General features: G+C 57.6%; 1 protein-coding gene across 1 annotated transcript in view; it reads right to left on the minus strand.

Moving 5' to 3' along the window:
• The window catches only part of LOC140468495 (cell cycle checkpoint control protein RAD9A-like), a 119,932-nt gene that overhangs the window by 93,797 nt on the left and 13,548 nt on the right, over positions 1–12,587 (minus strand). Inside the window, exons 5-6 of the mRNA XM_072564575.1 lie at positions 5,643–5,742; positions 4,299–4,405 (exon numbers count right to left, since the gene is read on the minus strand). Coding sequence (XP_072420676.1) covers positions 4,299–4,405; positions 5,643–5,742 — 207 coding nt within the window. The remainder of the gene's footprint in view (positions 1–4,298; positions 4,406–5,642; positions 5,743–12,587) is intronic.

The raw sequence follows: 12,587 nt of genomic DNA on the forward strand, positions 1-12,587 counted from the left end.
CTGTACGGTTACACAGTGAGTGACCCTTACCCTGCTGAATAAACCCAGACACTGTACGGTTACACAGTGAGTGACCCTTAACCTGCTGAATAAACACTGACTCTGTACGGTTACACAGTGAGTGACCCTTACCCTGCTGAATAAACCCTGACTCTGTACAGTTACACAGTGAGTGACCCTTACCATGCAGAATAAACCCTGACTCTGTACGGTTACACAGTGAGTGACCCTTACCCTGCTGAATAAACCCTGACTCTGTACAGTTACACAGTGAGTGACCCTTACCCTGCTGAATAAACCCTGACTCTGTACAGTTACACAGTGAGTGACCCTTACCCTGCTGAATAAACACTGACTCTGTACGGTTACACAGTGAGTGACCCTTACCCTGCTGAATAAACACTGACTCTGTACGGTTACACAGTGAGTGACCCTTACCCTGCTGAATAAACCCTGACTCTGTACAGTTACACAGTGAGTGACCCTTACCATGCAGAATAAACCCTGACTCTGTACGGTTACACAGTGAGTGACCCTTACCCTGCTGAATAAACCCTGACTCTGTACAGTTACACAGTGAGTGACCCTTACCCTGCTGAATAAACCCTGACTCTGTACAGTTACACAGTGAGTGACCCTTACCCTGCTGAATAAACACTGACTCTGTACGGTTACACAGTGAGTGACCCTTACCCTGCTGAATAAACACTGACTCTGTACAGTTACACAGTGAGTGACCCTTACCCTGCTGAATAAACACTGACTCTGTACGGTTACACAGTGAGTGACGCTTACCCTGCTGAATAAACCCTGACTCTGTACGGTTACACAGTGAGTGACCCTTACCCTGCTGAATAAACCCTGACTCTGTACGGTTACACAGTGAGTGACCCTTACCCTGCTGAATAAACCCTGACTCTGTACGGTTACACAGTGAGTGACCCTTACCCTGCTGAATAAACCCTGACTCTGTACGGTTACACAGTGAGTGACCCTTACCCTGCTGAATAAACACTGACTCTGTACGGTTACACAGTGAGTGACCCTTACCCTGCTGAATAAACCCTGACTATGTACGGTTACACAGTGAGTGACCCTTACCCTGCTGAATAAACCCTGACTCTGCACAGTTACACAGTGAGTGACCCTTACCCTGCTGAATAAACCCTGACTCTGTACAGTTACACAGTGAGTGACCCTTACCCTGCTGAATAAACACTGACTCTGTACAGTTACACACTGGGTGACCCTTACCCTGCTGAATAAACACTGACTCTGTACGGTTATACAGTGAGTGACTCTTACCCTGCTGAATAAACCCTGACTCTGTACGGTTGCACAGTGAGTGACCCTTACCCTGCTGAATAAACACAGACTCTGTACGGTTACACAGTGAGTGACCCTTACCCTGCTGAATAAACCCTGACTCTGTACGGTTACACAGTGAGTGACCCTTACCCTGCTGAATGAACCCTGACTCTGTACGGTTACACAGTGAGTGACCGTTACGCTGCTGAATAAACCCTGACTCTGTACGGTAACACAGTGAGTGACCCTTACCCTGCTGAATAAACCCTGACTCTGTACGGTAACACAGTGAGTGACCCTTACCCTGCTGAATAAACACTGACTCTGTACGGTTACACAGTGAGTGATCCTTACCCTGCTGAATAAACACTGACTCTGTACGGTTACACAGTGAGTGACTCTTACCCTGCTGAATAAACACTGACTCTGTACGGTTACACAGTGAGTGACCCTTACCCTGCTGAATAAACCCTGACTCTGTACGGTTACACAGTGAGTGACCCTTACCCTGCTGAATAAACCCTGACTCTGTACGGTTACACAGTGAGTGACCCTTACCCTGCTGAATAAACACTGACTCTGTACGGTTACACAGTGAGTGACCCTTACCCTGCTGAATAAACCCTGACTCTGTACGGTTACACAGTGAGTGACTCTTACCCTGCTGAATACACACTGACTCTGTACGGTTACACAGTGAGTGACCCTTACCCTGCTGAATAAACACTGACTCTGTACCGTTACACAGTGAGTGACTCTTACCCTGCTGAATAAACCCTGACTGTGTACGGTTACACAGTGAGTGACCCTTACCCTGAATAAACACTGACTCTGTACGGTTACACAGTGAGTGACCCTTACCCTGCTGAATAAACACTGACTCTGTACGGTTACACAGTGAGTGACCCTTACCCTGCTGAATAAACCCTGACTCTGTACGGTTACACAGTGAGTGACCCTTACCCTGCTGAATAAACCCTGACTCTGTACAGTTACACAGTGAGTGATCCTTACCCTGCTGAATAAACCCTGACTCTGTACGGTTACACAGTGAGTGACCCTTACCCTGGGGAATAAACACTGACACTGTACGGTTACACAGTGAGTGACCCTTACCCTGCTGAATAAACACTGACTCTGTACGGTTACACAGTGACCCTTACCCTGCTGAATAAACACTGACTCTGTACGGTTACACAGTGAGTGACCCTTACCCTGCTGAATAAACCCTGACTCTGTACGGTTACACAGTGAGTGACCCTTACCCTGCTGAATAAACCCTGACTCTGTACGGTTACACAGTGAGTGACCCTTACCCTGCTGAATAAACCCTGACTCCGTACGGTTACACAGTGAGTGAACTTACCCTGCTGAATAAACCCTGACTCTGTACGGTTACACAGTGAGAGACCCTAACCCTGCTGAATAAACCCTGACTCTGTACGGTTACACAGTGAGTGACCCTTACCCTGCTGAATAAACCCTGACTATGTACGGTTACACAGTGAGTGACCCTTACCCTGCTGAATAAACCCTGAATCTGTACGGTTACACAGTGAGTGACCCTTACTCTGCTGAATAAACCCTGACTCTGTACGGTTACACAGTGAGTGATCCTTACCCTGCTGAATAAACATTGACTCTGTGCGGTTACACAGTGAGTGACCCTTATCCTGCTGAATAAACACTGACTCTGTACGGTTACACATTGAGTGACCCTTACCTTGCTGAATAAACCCTGACTCTGTACGGTTACACAGTGAGTGACCCTTACCCTGCTGAATAAACCCTGACTCTGTACGGTTACACAGTGAGTGACTCTTACCCTGCTGAATAAACCCTGACTCTGTACAGTTACACAGTGAGTGACCCTTACCCTGCTGAATAAACACTGACTCTGTACGGTTACACAGTGAGTGACCCTTACCCTGCTGAATAAACCCTGACTCTGTACGGTTACACAGTGAGTGACCCTTACCCTGCTGAATAAACCCTGACTCTGTACGGTTACACAGTGAGTGACCCTTACCCTGCTGAATAAACACTGACTCTGTACGGTTACACAGTGAGTGACCCTTACCCTGCTGAATAAACCCTGACTCTGTACGGTTACACAGTGAGTGACCCTTACCCTGCAGAATAAACACTGACTCTGTACGGTTACACAGTGAGTGACCCTTACCCTGCTGAATAAACCCTGACTCTGTACGGTTACACAGTGAGTGACCCTTACCCTGCAGAATAAACACTGACTCTGTACGGTTACACAGTGAGTGACCCTTACCCTGCTGAATAAACACTGACTCTGTACGGTTACACAGTGAGTGACCCTTACACTGCTGAATAAACCCTGAATCTGTACGGTTACACAGTGAGTGACCCTTACCCTGCTGAATAAACCCTGACTCTGTACGGTTACACAGTGAGTGACCCTTACCCTGCTGAATAAACCCAGTCTCTGTACGGTTACACAGTGAGTGACCCTTACCCTGCTGAAGAAACCCTGACTCTCTACGGTTACACAGTGAGTGACCCTTACCCTGCTGAATAAACCCTGACTCTGTACGGTTACACAGTGAGTGACCCTTACCCTGCTGAATAAACCCTGACTCTGTACGGTTACACAGTGAGTGACCCTTACCCTCCTGAATAAACCCTGACTCTGTACGGTTACACAGTGAGTGACCCTTACCCTCCTGAATAAACCCTGACTGTGTACGGTTACACAGTGAGTGACCCTTACCCTCCTGAATAAACCCTGACTCTGTACAGTTACACAGTGAGTGACCCTTACCCTCCTGAATAAACCCTGACTCTGTACGGTTACACAGTGAGTGACCCTTACCCTCCTGAATAAACCCTGACTCTGTACAGTTACACAGTGAGTGACCCTTACCCTGCTGAATAAACACTGACTCTCTACGGTTACACAGTGAGTGACCCTTACCCTGCTGAATGAACCCTGACTCTTTGTGGTTTGTGGTAGTTACCTGTATCAGGCTCGATGTAGTTTCGGAAATAGACCCGCCGCCCTTTAACCTCGAGAGTCACCTCTTCCAGGTTGGTTGGGAAATGTACGACGGTGTCGGTTAGTAACCTGAGGGTGAGGAAAGTGGGCCCGGTTAGCGTTCCCCATGTCTGGGAGGGGTAACACTGCCCCTGTCTTTAAACCCCACCCTCCTCACACACACACACACACACAGCTCACACACACACACACACCGCTCACACACACACACACACACACACACACCGCTCACACACACACACACCCACACACACACACACCGCTCACACACACACACACAGCTCACACACAGACACACCGCTCACACACACACACACACACCGCTCACACACACACACACACAGCTCACACACACACACCGCTCACACACACACACACACACACACACAGACACACAGCTCACACACACACACACAGACACACCGCTCACACACACACACACACACCGCTCACACACACACACACACCGCTCACACACACACACACACAGCTCACATACAGACACACAGCTCACACACACACAGCTCACACACAGCTCACACACACACAGCTCACACACAGCTCACACACACACAGCTCACACACACACAGCTCACACACACACAGCTCACACACACACAGCTCACACACACACACACAGCTCACACACAGCTCACACACAGCTCACACACAGACACACAGCTCACACAAACACAGAGACACACAGCTCACACACACACAGCTCACACACAGCTCACACACACACAGCTCACACACACACAGCTCACACACACACACACAGCTCACACACAGCTCACACACAGACACACAGCTCACACAAACACAGAGACACACAGCTCACACACAGCTCACACACACACAGCTCACACACAGACACAGACACACAGCTCACACACACACCGCTCACACACAGCTCACACACAGACACACAGCTCACACACACACAGCTCACACACACAGACACACTGCTCACACACACACAGCTCACACACACACACACACACACAGCTCACACACAGACACACACACACACACACACACACAGCTCACACACAGACACACACACACACAGCTCACACACACACACACAGCTCACACCCCCTCACACACACACACACGCACACACAGACACACAGCTCACACCCCCTCACACACACACACACACACACACAGCTCACACAGCTCACACCCCCTCACACACACACACACACACACACAGCTCACACACACACACAGCTCACACACACACACACACAGACACACACACACAGACACGCACACACACACAGAATATCTGCACACTCACTTGGGTTGCACTCGCAATGTGTTTGGGCACAGCTCCTTGTCATACACAGCTTGCAGGGTCTCAGAGTCTTGTATGGCGAGGTTGTGCGTTTTCGTGATACCTGGGAGGGGGAAGAGGAGAGACAGGACTCCGTTATCCCGGAGAACAGGGAGCGCATGGAGACACGTAGTCGGACAAAGCAACCTTCACTTCGCCCCCGTCCGGTCTGCCGTGCCCCAGACCCACCCTCAACCTCCACCGTCCAATAACACCTCAGTCCCAAATATAACTCCAAAATCCCAGGGAGGAACGGGAATGGATTTCCAAATCAGGGTCTAGAACGTGGTGCCTGAGAGTGTGGGGGAGGGAGGGTCATTCGGGGAGTTAGGGTGTGGGACGTGCTGCCTGAGGGTGTGGGGGAGGGAGGGTCATTCGGGGGGTTAGGGTGTGGGACGTGCTGCCTGAGAGTGTGGGGGAGGGAGGGTCATTCGGGGGGTTAGGGTGTGGGACGTGCTGCCTGAGCATGTGGGGGAGGGAGGGTCATTCGGGGGGTTAGGGTGTGGGACGTGCTGCCTGAGGGTGTGGGGGAGACAGGGTCATTCGGGGGGTTAGGGTGTGGGACGTGCTGCCTGAGGGTGTGGGGGAGACAGGGTCATTCGGGGGGTTAGGGTGTGGGACGTGCTGCCTGAGAGTGTGGGGGGGACAGGGTCATTCGGGGGGTTAGGGTGTGGGACGTGCTGCCTGAGAGTGTGAGGGAGGGAGGGTCATTCGGGGGGTTAGGGTGTGGGACGTGCTGCCTGAGAGTGTGGGGGAGACAGGGTCATTCGGGGGGTTAGGGTGTGGGACGTGCTGCCTGAGAGTGTGGGGGAGGGAGGGTCATTCGGGGGGTTAGGGTGTGGGACGTGCTGTCTGAGAGTGTGGGGGAGACAGGGTCATTCGAGGGGTTAGGGTGTGGGACGTGCTGCCTGAGGGTGTGGGGGAGGGAGGGTCATTCGGGGGGTTAGGGTGTGGGACGTGCTGCCTGAGGGTGTGGGGGAGGGAGGGTCATTCGGGGGGTTAGGGTGTGGGACGTGCTGCCTGAGAGTGTGGGGGAGACAGGGTCATTCGGGGGGTTAGGGTGTGGGACGTGCTGCCTGAGGGTGTGGGGGAGACAGGGTCATTCGGGGGGTTAGGGTGTGGGACGTGCTGCCTGAGGGTGTGGGGGAGGGAGGGTCATTCCGGGGGTTAGGGTGTGGGACGTGCTGCCTGAGAGTGTGGGGGAGGGAGGGTCATTCGGGGGGTTAGGGTGTGGGACGTGCTGCCTGAGGGTGTGGGGGACGGAGGGTCATTCGGGGGGTTAGGGTGTGGGACGTGCTGCCTGAGGGTGTGGGGGAGACAGGGTCATTCGGGGGGTTAGGGTGTGGGACGTGCTGCCTGAGAGTGTGGGGGAGGGAGGGTCATTCGGGGGGTTAGGGTGTGGGACGTGCTGCCTGAGGGTGTGGGGGAGGGAGGGTCATTCGGGGGGTTAGGGTGTGGGACGTGCTGCCTGAGAGTGTGGGGGAGGGAGGGTCATTCGGGGGGTTAGGGTGTGGGACGTGCTGCCTGAGGGTGTGGGGGAGGGAGGGTCATTCGGGGGGTTAGGGTGTGGGACGTGCTGCCTGAGAGTGTGGGGGAGGGAGGGTCATTCGGGGGGTTAGGGTGTGGGACGTGCTGCCTGAGGGTGTGGGGGAGGGAGGGTCATTCGGGGGGTTAGGGTGTGGGACGTGCTCCCTGAGAGTGTGGGGGAGGGAGGGTCATTCGGGGGGTTAGGGTGTGGGACGTGCTGCCTGAGAGTGTGGGGGAGGGAGGGTCATTCGGGGGGTTAGGGTGTGGGACGTGCTGCCTGAGGGTGTGGGGGAGGGAGGGTCATTCGGGGGGTTAGGGTGTGGGACGTGCTGCCTGAGGGTGTGGGGGAGGGAGGGTCATTCGAGGGGGTTAGGGTGTGGGACGTGCTGCCTGAGAGTGTGGGGGAGGGAGGGTCATTCGAGGGGGTTAGGGTGCGGGACGTGCTGCCTGAGGGTGTGGGGGAGACAGGGTCATTCGAGGGGGTTAGGGTGTGGGACGTGCTGCCTGAGGGTGTGGGGGAGGGAGGGTCATTCGGGGGGTTAGGGTGTGGGACGTGCTGCCTGTGGGTGTGGGGGGAGACAGGGTCATTCGGGGGGTTAGGGTGTGGGACGTGCTGCCTGAGAGTGTGGGGGAGGGAGGGTCATTCGGGGGGTTAGGGTGTGGGACGTGCTGCCTGAGGGTGTGGGGGGAGACAGGGTCATTCGGGGGGTTAGGGTGTGGGACGTGCTGCCTGAGAGTGTGGGGGAGGGAGGGTCATTCGGGGGGTTAGGGTGTGGGACGTGCTGCCTGAGGGTGTGGGGGGAGGGAGGGTCATTCGGGGGGTTAGGGTGTGGGACGTGCTGCCTGAGAGTGTGGGGGAGACAGGGTCATTCGGGGGGTTAGGGTGTGGGACGTGCTGCCTGAGAGTGTGGGGGAGGGAGGGTCATTCGGGGGGTTAGGGTGTGGGACGTGCTGCCTGAGAGTGTGGGGGAGGGAGGGTCATTCGGGGGGTTAGGGTGTGGGATGTGCTACCTGAGAGTGTGGGGGAGGGAGGGTCATTCGAGGGGTTAGGGTGTGGGACGTGCTGCCTGAGAGTGTGGGGGAGGGAGGGTCATTCGGGGGGTTAGGGTGTGGGACGTGCTGCCTGAGGGTGTGGGGGAGGGAGGGTCATTCGGGGGGTTAGGGTGTGGGACGTGCTGCCTGAGGGTGTGGGGGAGGGAGGGTCATTCGGGGGGTTAGGGTGTGGGACGTGCTGCCTGAGGATGTGGAGGAGGGAGGGTCATTCGGGGGGTTAGGGTGTGGGACGTGCTGCCTGAGGGTGTGGGGGAGACAGGGTCATTCGGGGGGTTAGGGTGTGGGACGTGCTGCCTGAGAGTGTGGGGGAGACAGGGTCATTCGGGGGGTTAGGGTGTGGGACGTGCTGCCTGAGAATGTGGGGGAGACAGGGTCATTCGGGGGGTTAGGGTGTGGGACGTGCTGCCTGAGAGTGTGGGGGAGACAGGGTCATTCGAGGGGTTAGGGTGTGGGACGTGCTCCCTGAGAGTGTGGGGGAGGGAGGGTCATTCGGGGGGTTAGGGTGTGGGACGTGCTGCCTGAGAGTGTGGGGGAGACAGGGTCATTCGGGGGGTTAGGGTGTGGGACGTGCTGCCTGAGAATGTGGGGGAGACAGGGTCATTCGGGGGGTTAGGGTGTGGGACGTGCTGCCTGAGGGTGTGGGGGAGACAGGGTCATTCGGGGGGTTAGGGTGTGGGACGTGCTGCCTGAGGGTGTGGGGGAGACAGGGTCATTCGGGGGGTTAGGGTGTGGGACGTGCTGCCTGAGAGTGTGGGGGAGGGAGGGTCATTCGGGGGGTTAGGGTGTGGGACGTGCTGCCTGAGGGTGTGGGGGATAGAGGGTCATTCGGGGGGTTAGGGTGTGGGACGTGCTGCCTGAGAGTGTGGGGGAGGGAGGGTCATTCGGGGGGTTAGGGTGTGGGACGTGCTGCCTGAGAGTGTGGGGGAGACAGGGTCATTCGGGGGGTTAGGGTGTGGGACGTGCTGCCTGAGGGTGTGGGGGGGAGGGAGGGTCATTCGGGGGGTTAGGGTGTGGGACGTGCTCCCTGAGAGTGTGGGGGAGGGAGGGTCATTCGGGGGGTTAGGGTGTGGGACGTGCTGCCTGAGAGTGTGGGGGAGACAGGGTCATTCGGGGGGTTAGGGTGTGGGACGTGCTGCCTGAGAGTGTGGGGGAGGGAGGGTCATTCGGGGGGTTAGGGTGTGGGACGTGCTGCCTGAGAGTGTGGGGGAGACAGGGTCATTCGGGGGGTTAGGGTGTGGGACGTGCTGCCTGAGAGTGTGGGGGAGGGAGGGTCATTCGGGGGGTTAGGGTGTGGGACGTGCTGCCTGAGAGTGTGGGGGAGACAGGGTCATTCGGGGGGTTAGGGTGTGGGACGTGCTGCCTGAGAGTGTGGGGGAGACAGGGTCATTCGGGGGGTTAGGGTGTGGGACGTGCTGCCTGAGAATGTGGGGGAGACAGGGTCATTCGGGGGGTTAGGGTGTGGGACGTGCTGCCTGAGGGTGTGGGGGAGACAGGGTCATTCGGGGGGTTAGGGTGTGGGACGTGCTGCCTGAGGGTGTGGGGGAGACAGGGTCATTCGGGGGGTTAGGGTGTGGGACGTGCTGCCTGAGAGTGTGGGGGAGGGAGGGTCATTCGGGGGGTTAGGGTGTGGGACGTGCTGCCTGAGGGTGTGGGGGAGGGAGGGTCATTCGGGGGGTTAGGGTGTGGGACGTGCTCCCTGAGGGTGTGGGGGAGACAGGGTCATTCGGGGGGTTAGGGTGTGGGACGTGCTGCCTGAGAGTGTGGGGGAGGGAGGGTCATTCGGGGGGTTAGGGTGAGGGACGTGCTGCCTGAGAGTGTGGGGGAGACAGGGTCATTCGGGGGGTTAGGGTGTGGGACGTGCTGCCTGAGAGTGTGGGGGAGACAGGGTCATTCGGGGGGTTAGGGTGTGGGACGTGCTGCCTGAGAGTGTGGGGGAGGGAGGGTCATTCGGGGGGTTAGGGTGTGGGACGTGCTGCCTGAGGGTGTGGGGGAGACAGGGTCATTCGGGGGGTTAGGGTGTGGGACGTGCTGCCTGAGAGTGTGGGGGAGACAGGGTCATTCGGGGGGTTAGGGTGTGGGACGTGCTGCCTGAGGGTGTGGGGGATAGAGGGTCATTCGGGGGGTTAGGGTGTGGGACGTGCTGCCTGAGAGTGTGGGGGAGGGAGGGTCATTCGAGGGGTTAGGGTGTGGGACGTGCTGCCTGAGGGTGTGGGGGAGGGAGGGTCATTCGGGGGGTTAGGGTGTGGGACGTGCTGCCTGAGAGTGTGGGGGAGACAGGGTCATTCGGGGGGTTAGGGTGTGGGACGTGCTGCCTGAGAGTGTGGGGGAGGGAGGGTCATTCGGGGGGTTAGGGTGTGGGACATGCTGCCTGAGAGTGTGGGGGAAGACAGGGTCATTCGGGGGGTTAGGGTGTGGGACGTGCTCCCTGAGAGTGTGGGGGAGGGAGGGTCATTCGAGGGGTTAGGGTGTGGGACGTGCTGCCTGAGGGTGTGGGGGAGGGAGGGTCATTCGGGGGGTTAGGGTGTGGGACGTGCTGCCTGAGAGTGTGGGGGAGACAGGGTCATTCGGGGAGTTAGGGTGAGGAACGTGCTGCCTGAGGGTGTGGGGGAGACAGGGTCATTCGGGGGGTTAGGGTGTGGGACGTGCTGCCTGAGGGTGTGGGGGAGGGAGGGTCATTCGGGGGGTTAGGGTGTGGGACGTGCTGCCTGAGGGTGTGGGGGAGACAGGGTCATTCGGGGGGTTAGGGTGAGGGACGTGCTGCCTGAGAGTGTGGGGGAGACAGGGTCATTCGGGGGGTTAGGGTGTGGGACGTGCTGCCTGAGAGTGTGGGGGAGACAGGGTCATTCGGGGGGTTAGGGTGTGGGACGTGCTGCCTGAGAGTGTGGGGGAGGGAGGGTCATTCGGGGGGTTAGGGTGTGGGTCGTGCTGCCTGAGGGTGTGGGGGAGACAGGGTCATTCGGGGGGTTAGGGTGTGGGACGTGCTGCCTGAGAGTGTGGGGGAGGGAGGGTCATTCGGGGGGTTAGGGTGTGGGACGTGCTGCCTGAGGGTGTGGGGGAGACAGGGTCATTCGGGGGGTTAGGGTGTGGGACGTGCTGCCTGAGGGTGTGGGGGATAGAGGGTCATTCGAGGAGTTAGGATCGAGAGTCCTGAACTGTACTGGATTCGTCACTGTATTTAAAAGGACAGGTCAGAGTGTGTGAATCCTGCAGCGAGTAACTCCCCCCCCAAAGTCTGTCCCACCATCGACAAGGCACGAGGCAGGAGGGTGAGGGAATACTCCCCACTTACCCCTGGATGGGGGCAGCTCCAACAACACTCGAGAAACTGAACCCCCCCACCCACAAACATCCCCTCACCCCCTCACACCCCCCCCCGAGATTGACCCCACACCCACAAACATCCCCTCACCCCCCCCCCCCCGAGATTGACCCCCCAACCCACAAACATCCCCTCACCCCCCCCCCACCGATATTGACCCCACACCCACAAACATCCCCTCACCCCCCCCCACCGATATTGACCCCACACCCACAAACATCCCCTCACCCCCCCCCGAGATTGACCCCCCAACCCACAAACATCCCCTCACCCCCTCACATCACCCCCCCCACCGAGATTGACCCCACACCCACAAACATCCCCTCACACCCCCCCCCCGAGATTGACCCCACACCCACAAACATCCCCTCACCCCCCGCCGAGATTGACCCCACACCCACAAACATCCCCTCACCCCCCCCCGAGATTGACCCCACACCCACAAACATCCCCTCACCCCCCCCCCGAGATTGACCCCACACCCACAAACATCCCCTCACCCCCCCCCGAGATTGACCCCACACCCACAAACATCCCCTCACCCCCCCCCCGAGATTGACCCCACACCCACAAACATCCCCTCCCTCTGTACCACCCCCACCCCCCGACCCTCAGTAACAGCAGTGTTGTACCAGCTACAAGACGCCCCCTGCAGGATCTCACCAAAGACCCTCAGGCAGCACCTTCCAAACCCACGGCCCCTTCCACCCAGAAGGACAGGGGGCAGCAGATACATGGGAACACACCCCTCCCCATCCCATCCCCCCCCACCCCACCCCCCCCACCCCGGCAAGTTCCCCTCCGAGCCCCTCACTCTCCGGTCCTTCCTGGGTCAGAATCCTGGAATTCCCTCCCTCAGGGACACTGTGGGTCTACCCTCCAGCACATGGTTCAGGAAGGCAGCTCACCCCCCACACTCTCAAGGGCTGGAGGGGGGGGGGGGCAACTAGGGACGGAGGCAAGAAATGGTCAATTGTATGCAATACGAGCATCCGCTGGTGCTACATCAA

This window comes from Chiloscyllium punctatum, chromosome 47 (assembly GCF_047496795.1).
Source record: "Chiloscyllium punctatum isolate Juve2018m chromosome 47, sChiPun1.3, whole genome shotgun sequence".
In the NCBI taxonomy this organism is placed as follows: Eukaryota; Metazoa; Chordata; class Chondrichthyes; order Orectolobiformes; family Hemiscylliidae; genus Chiloscyllium; species Chiloscyllium punctatum.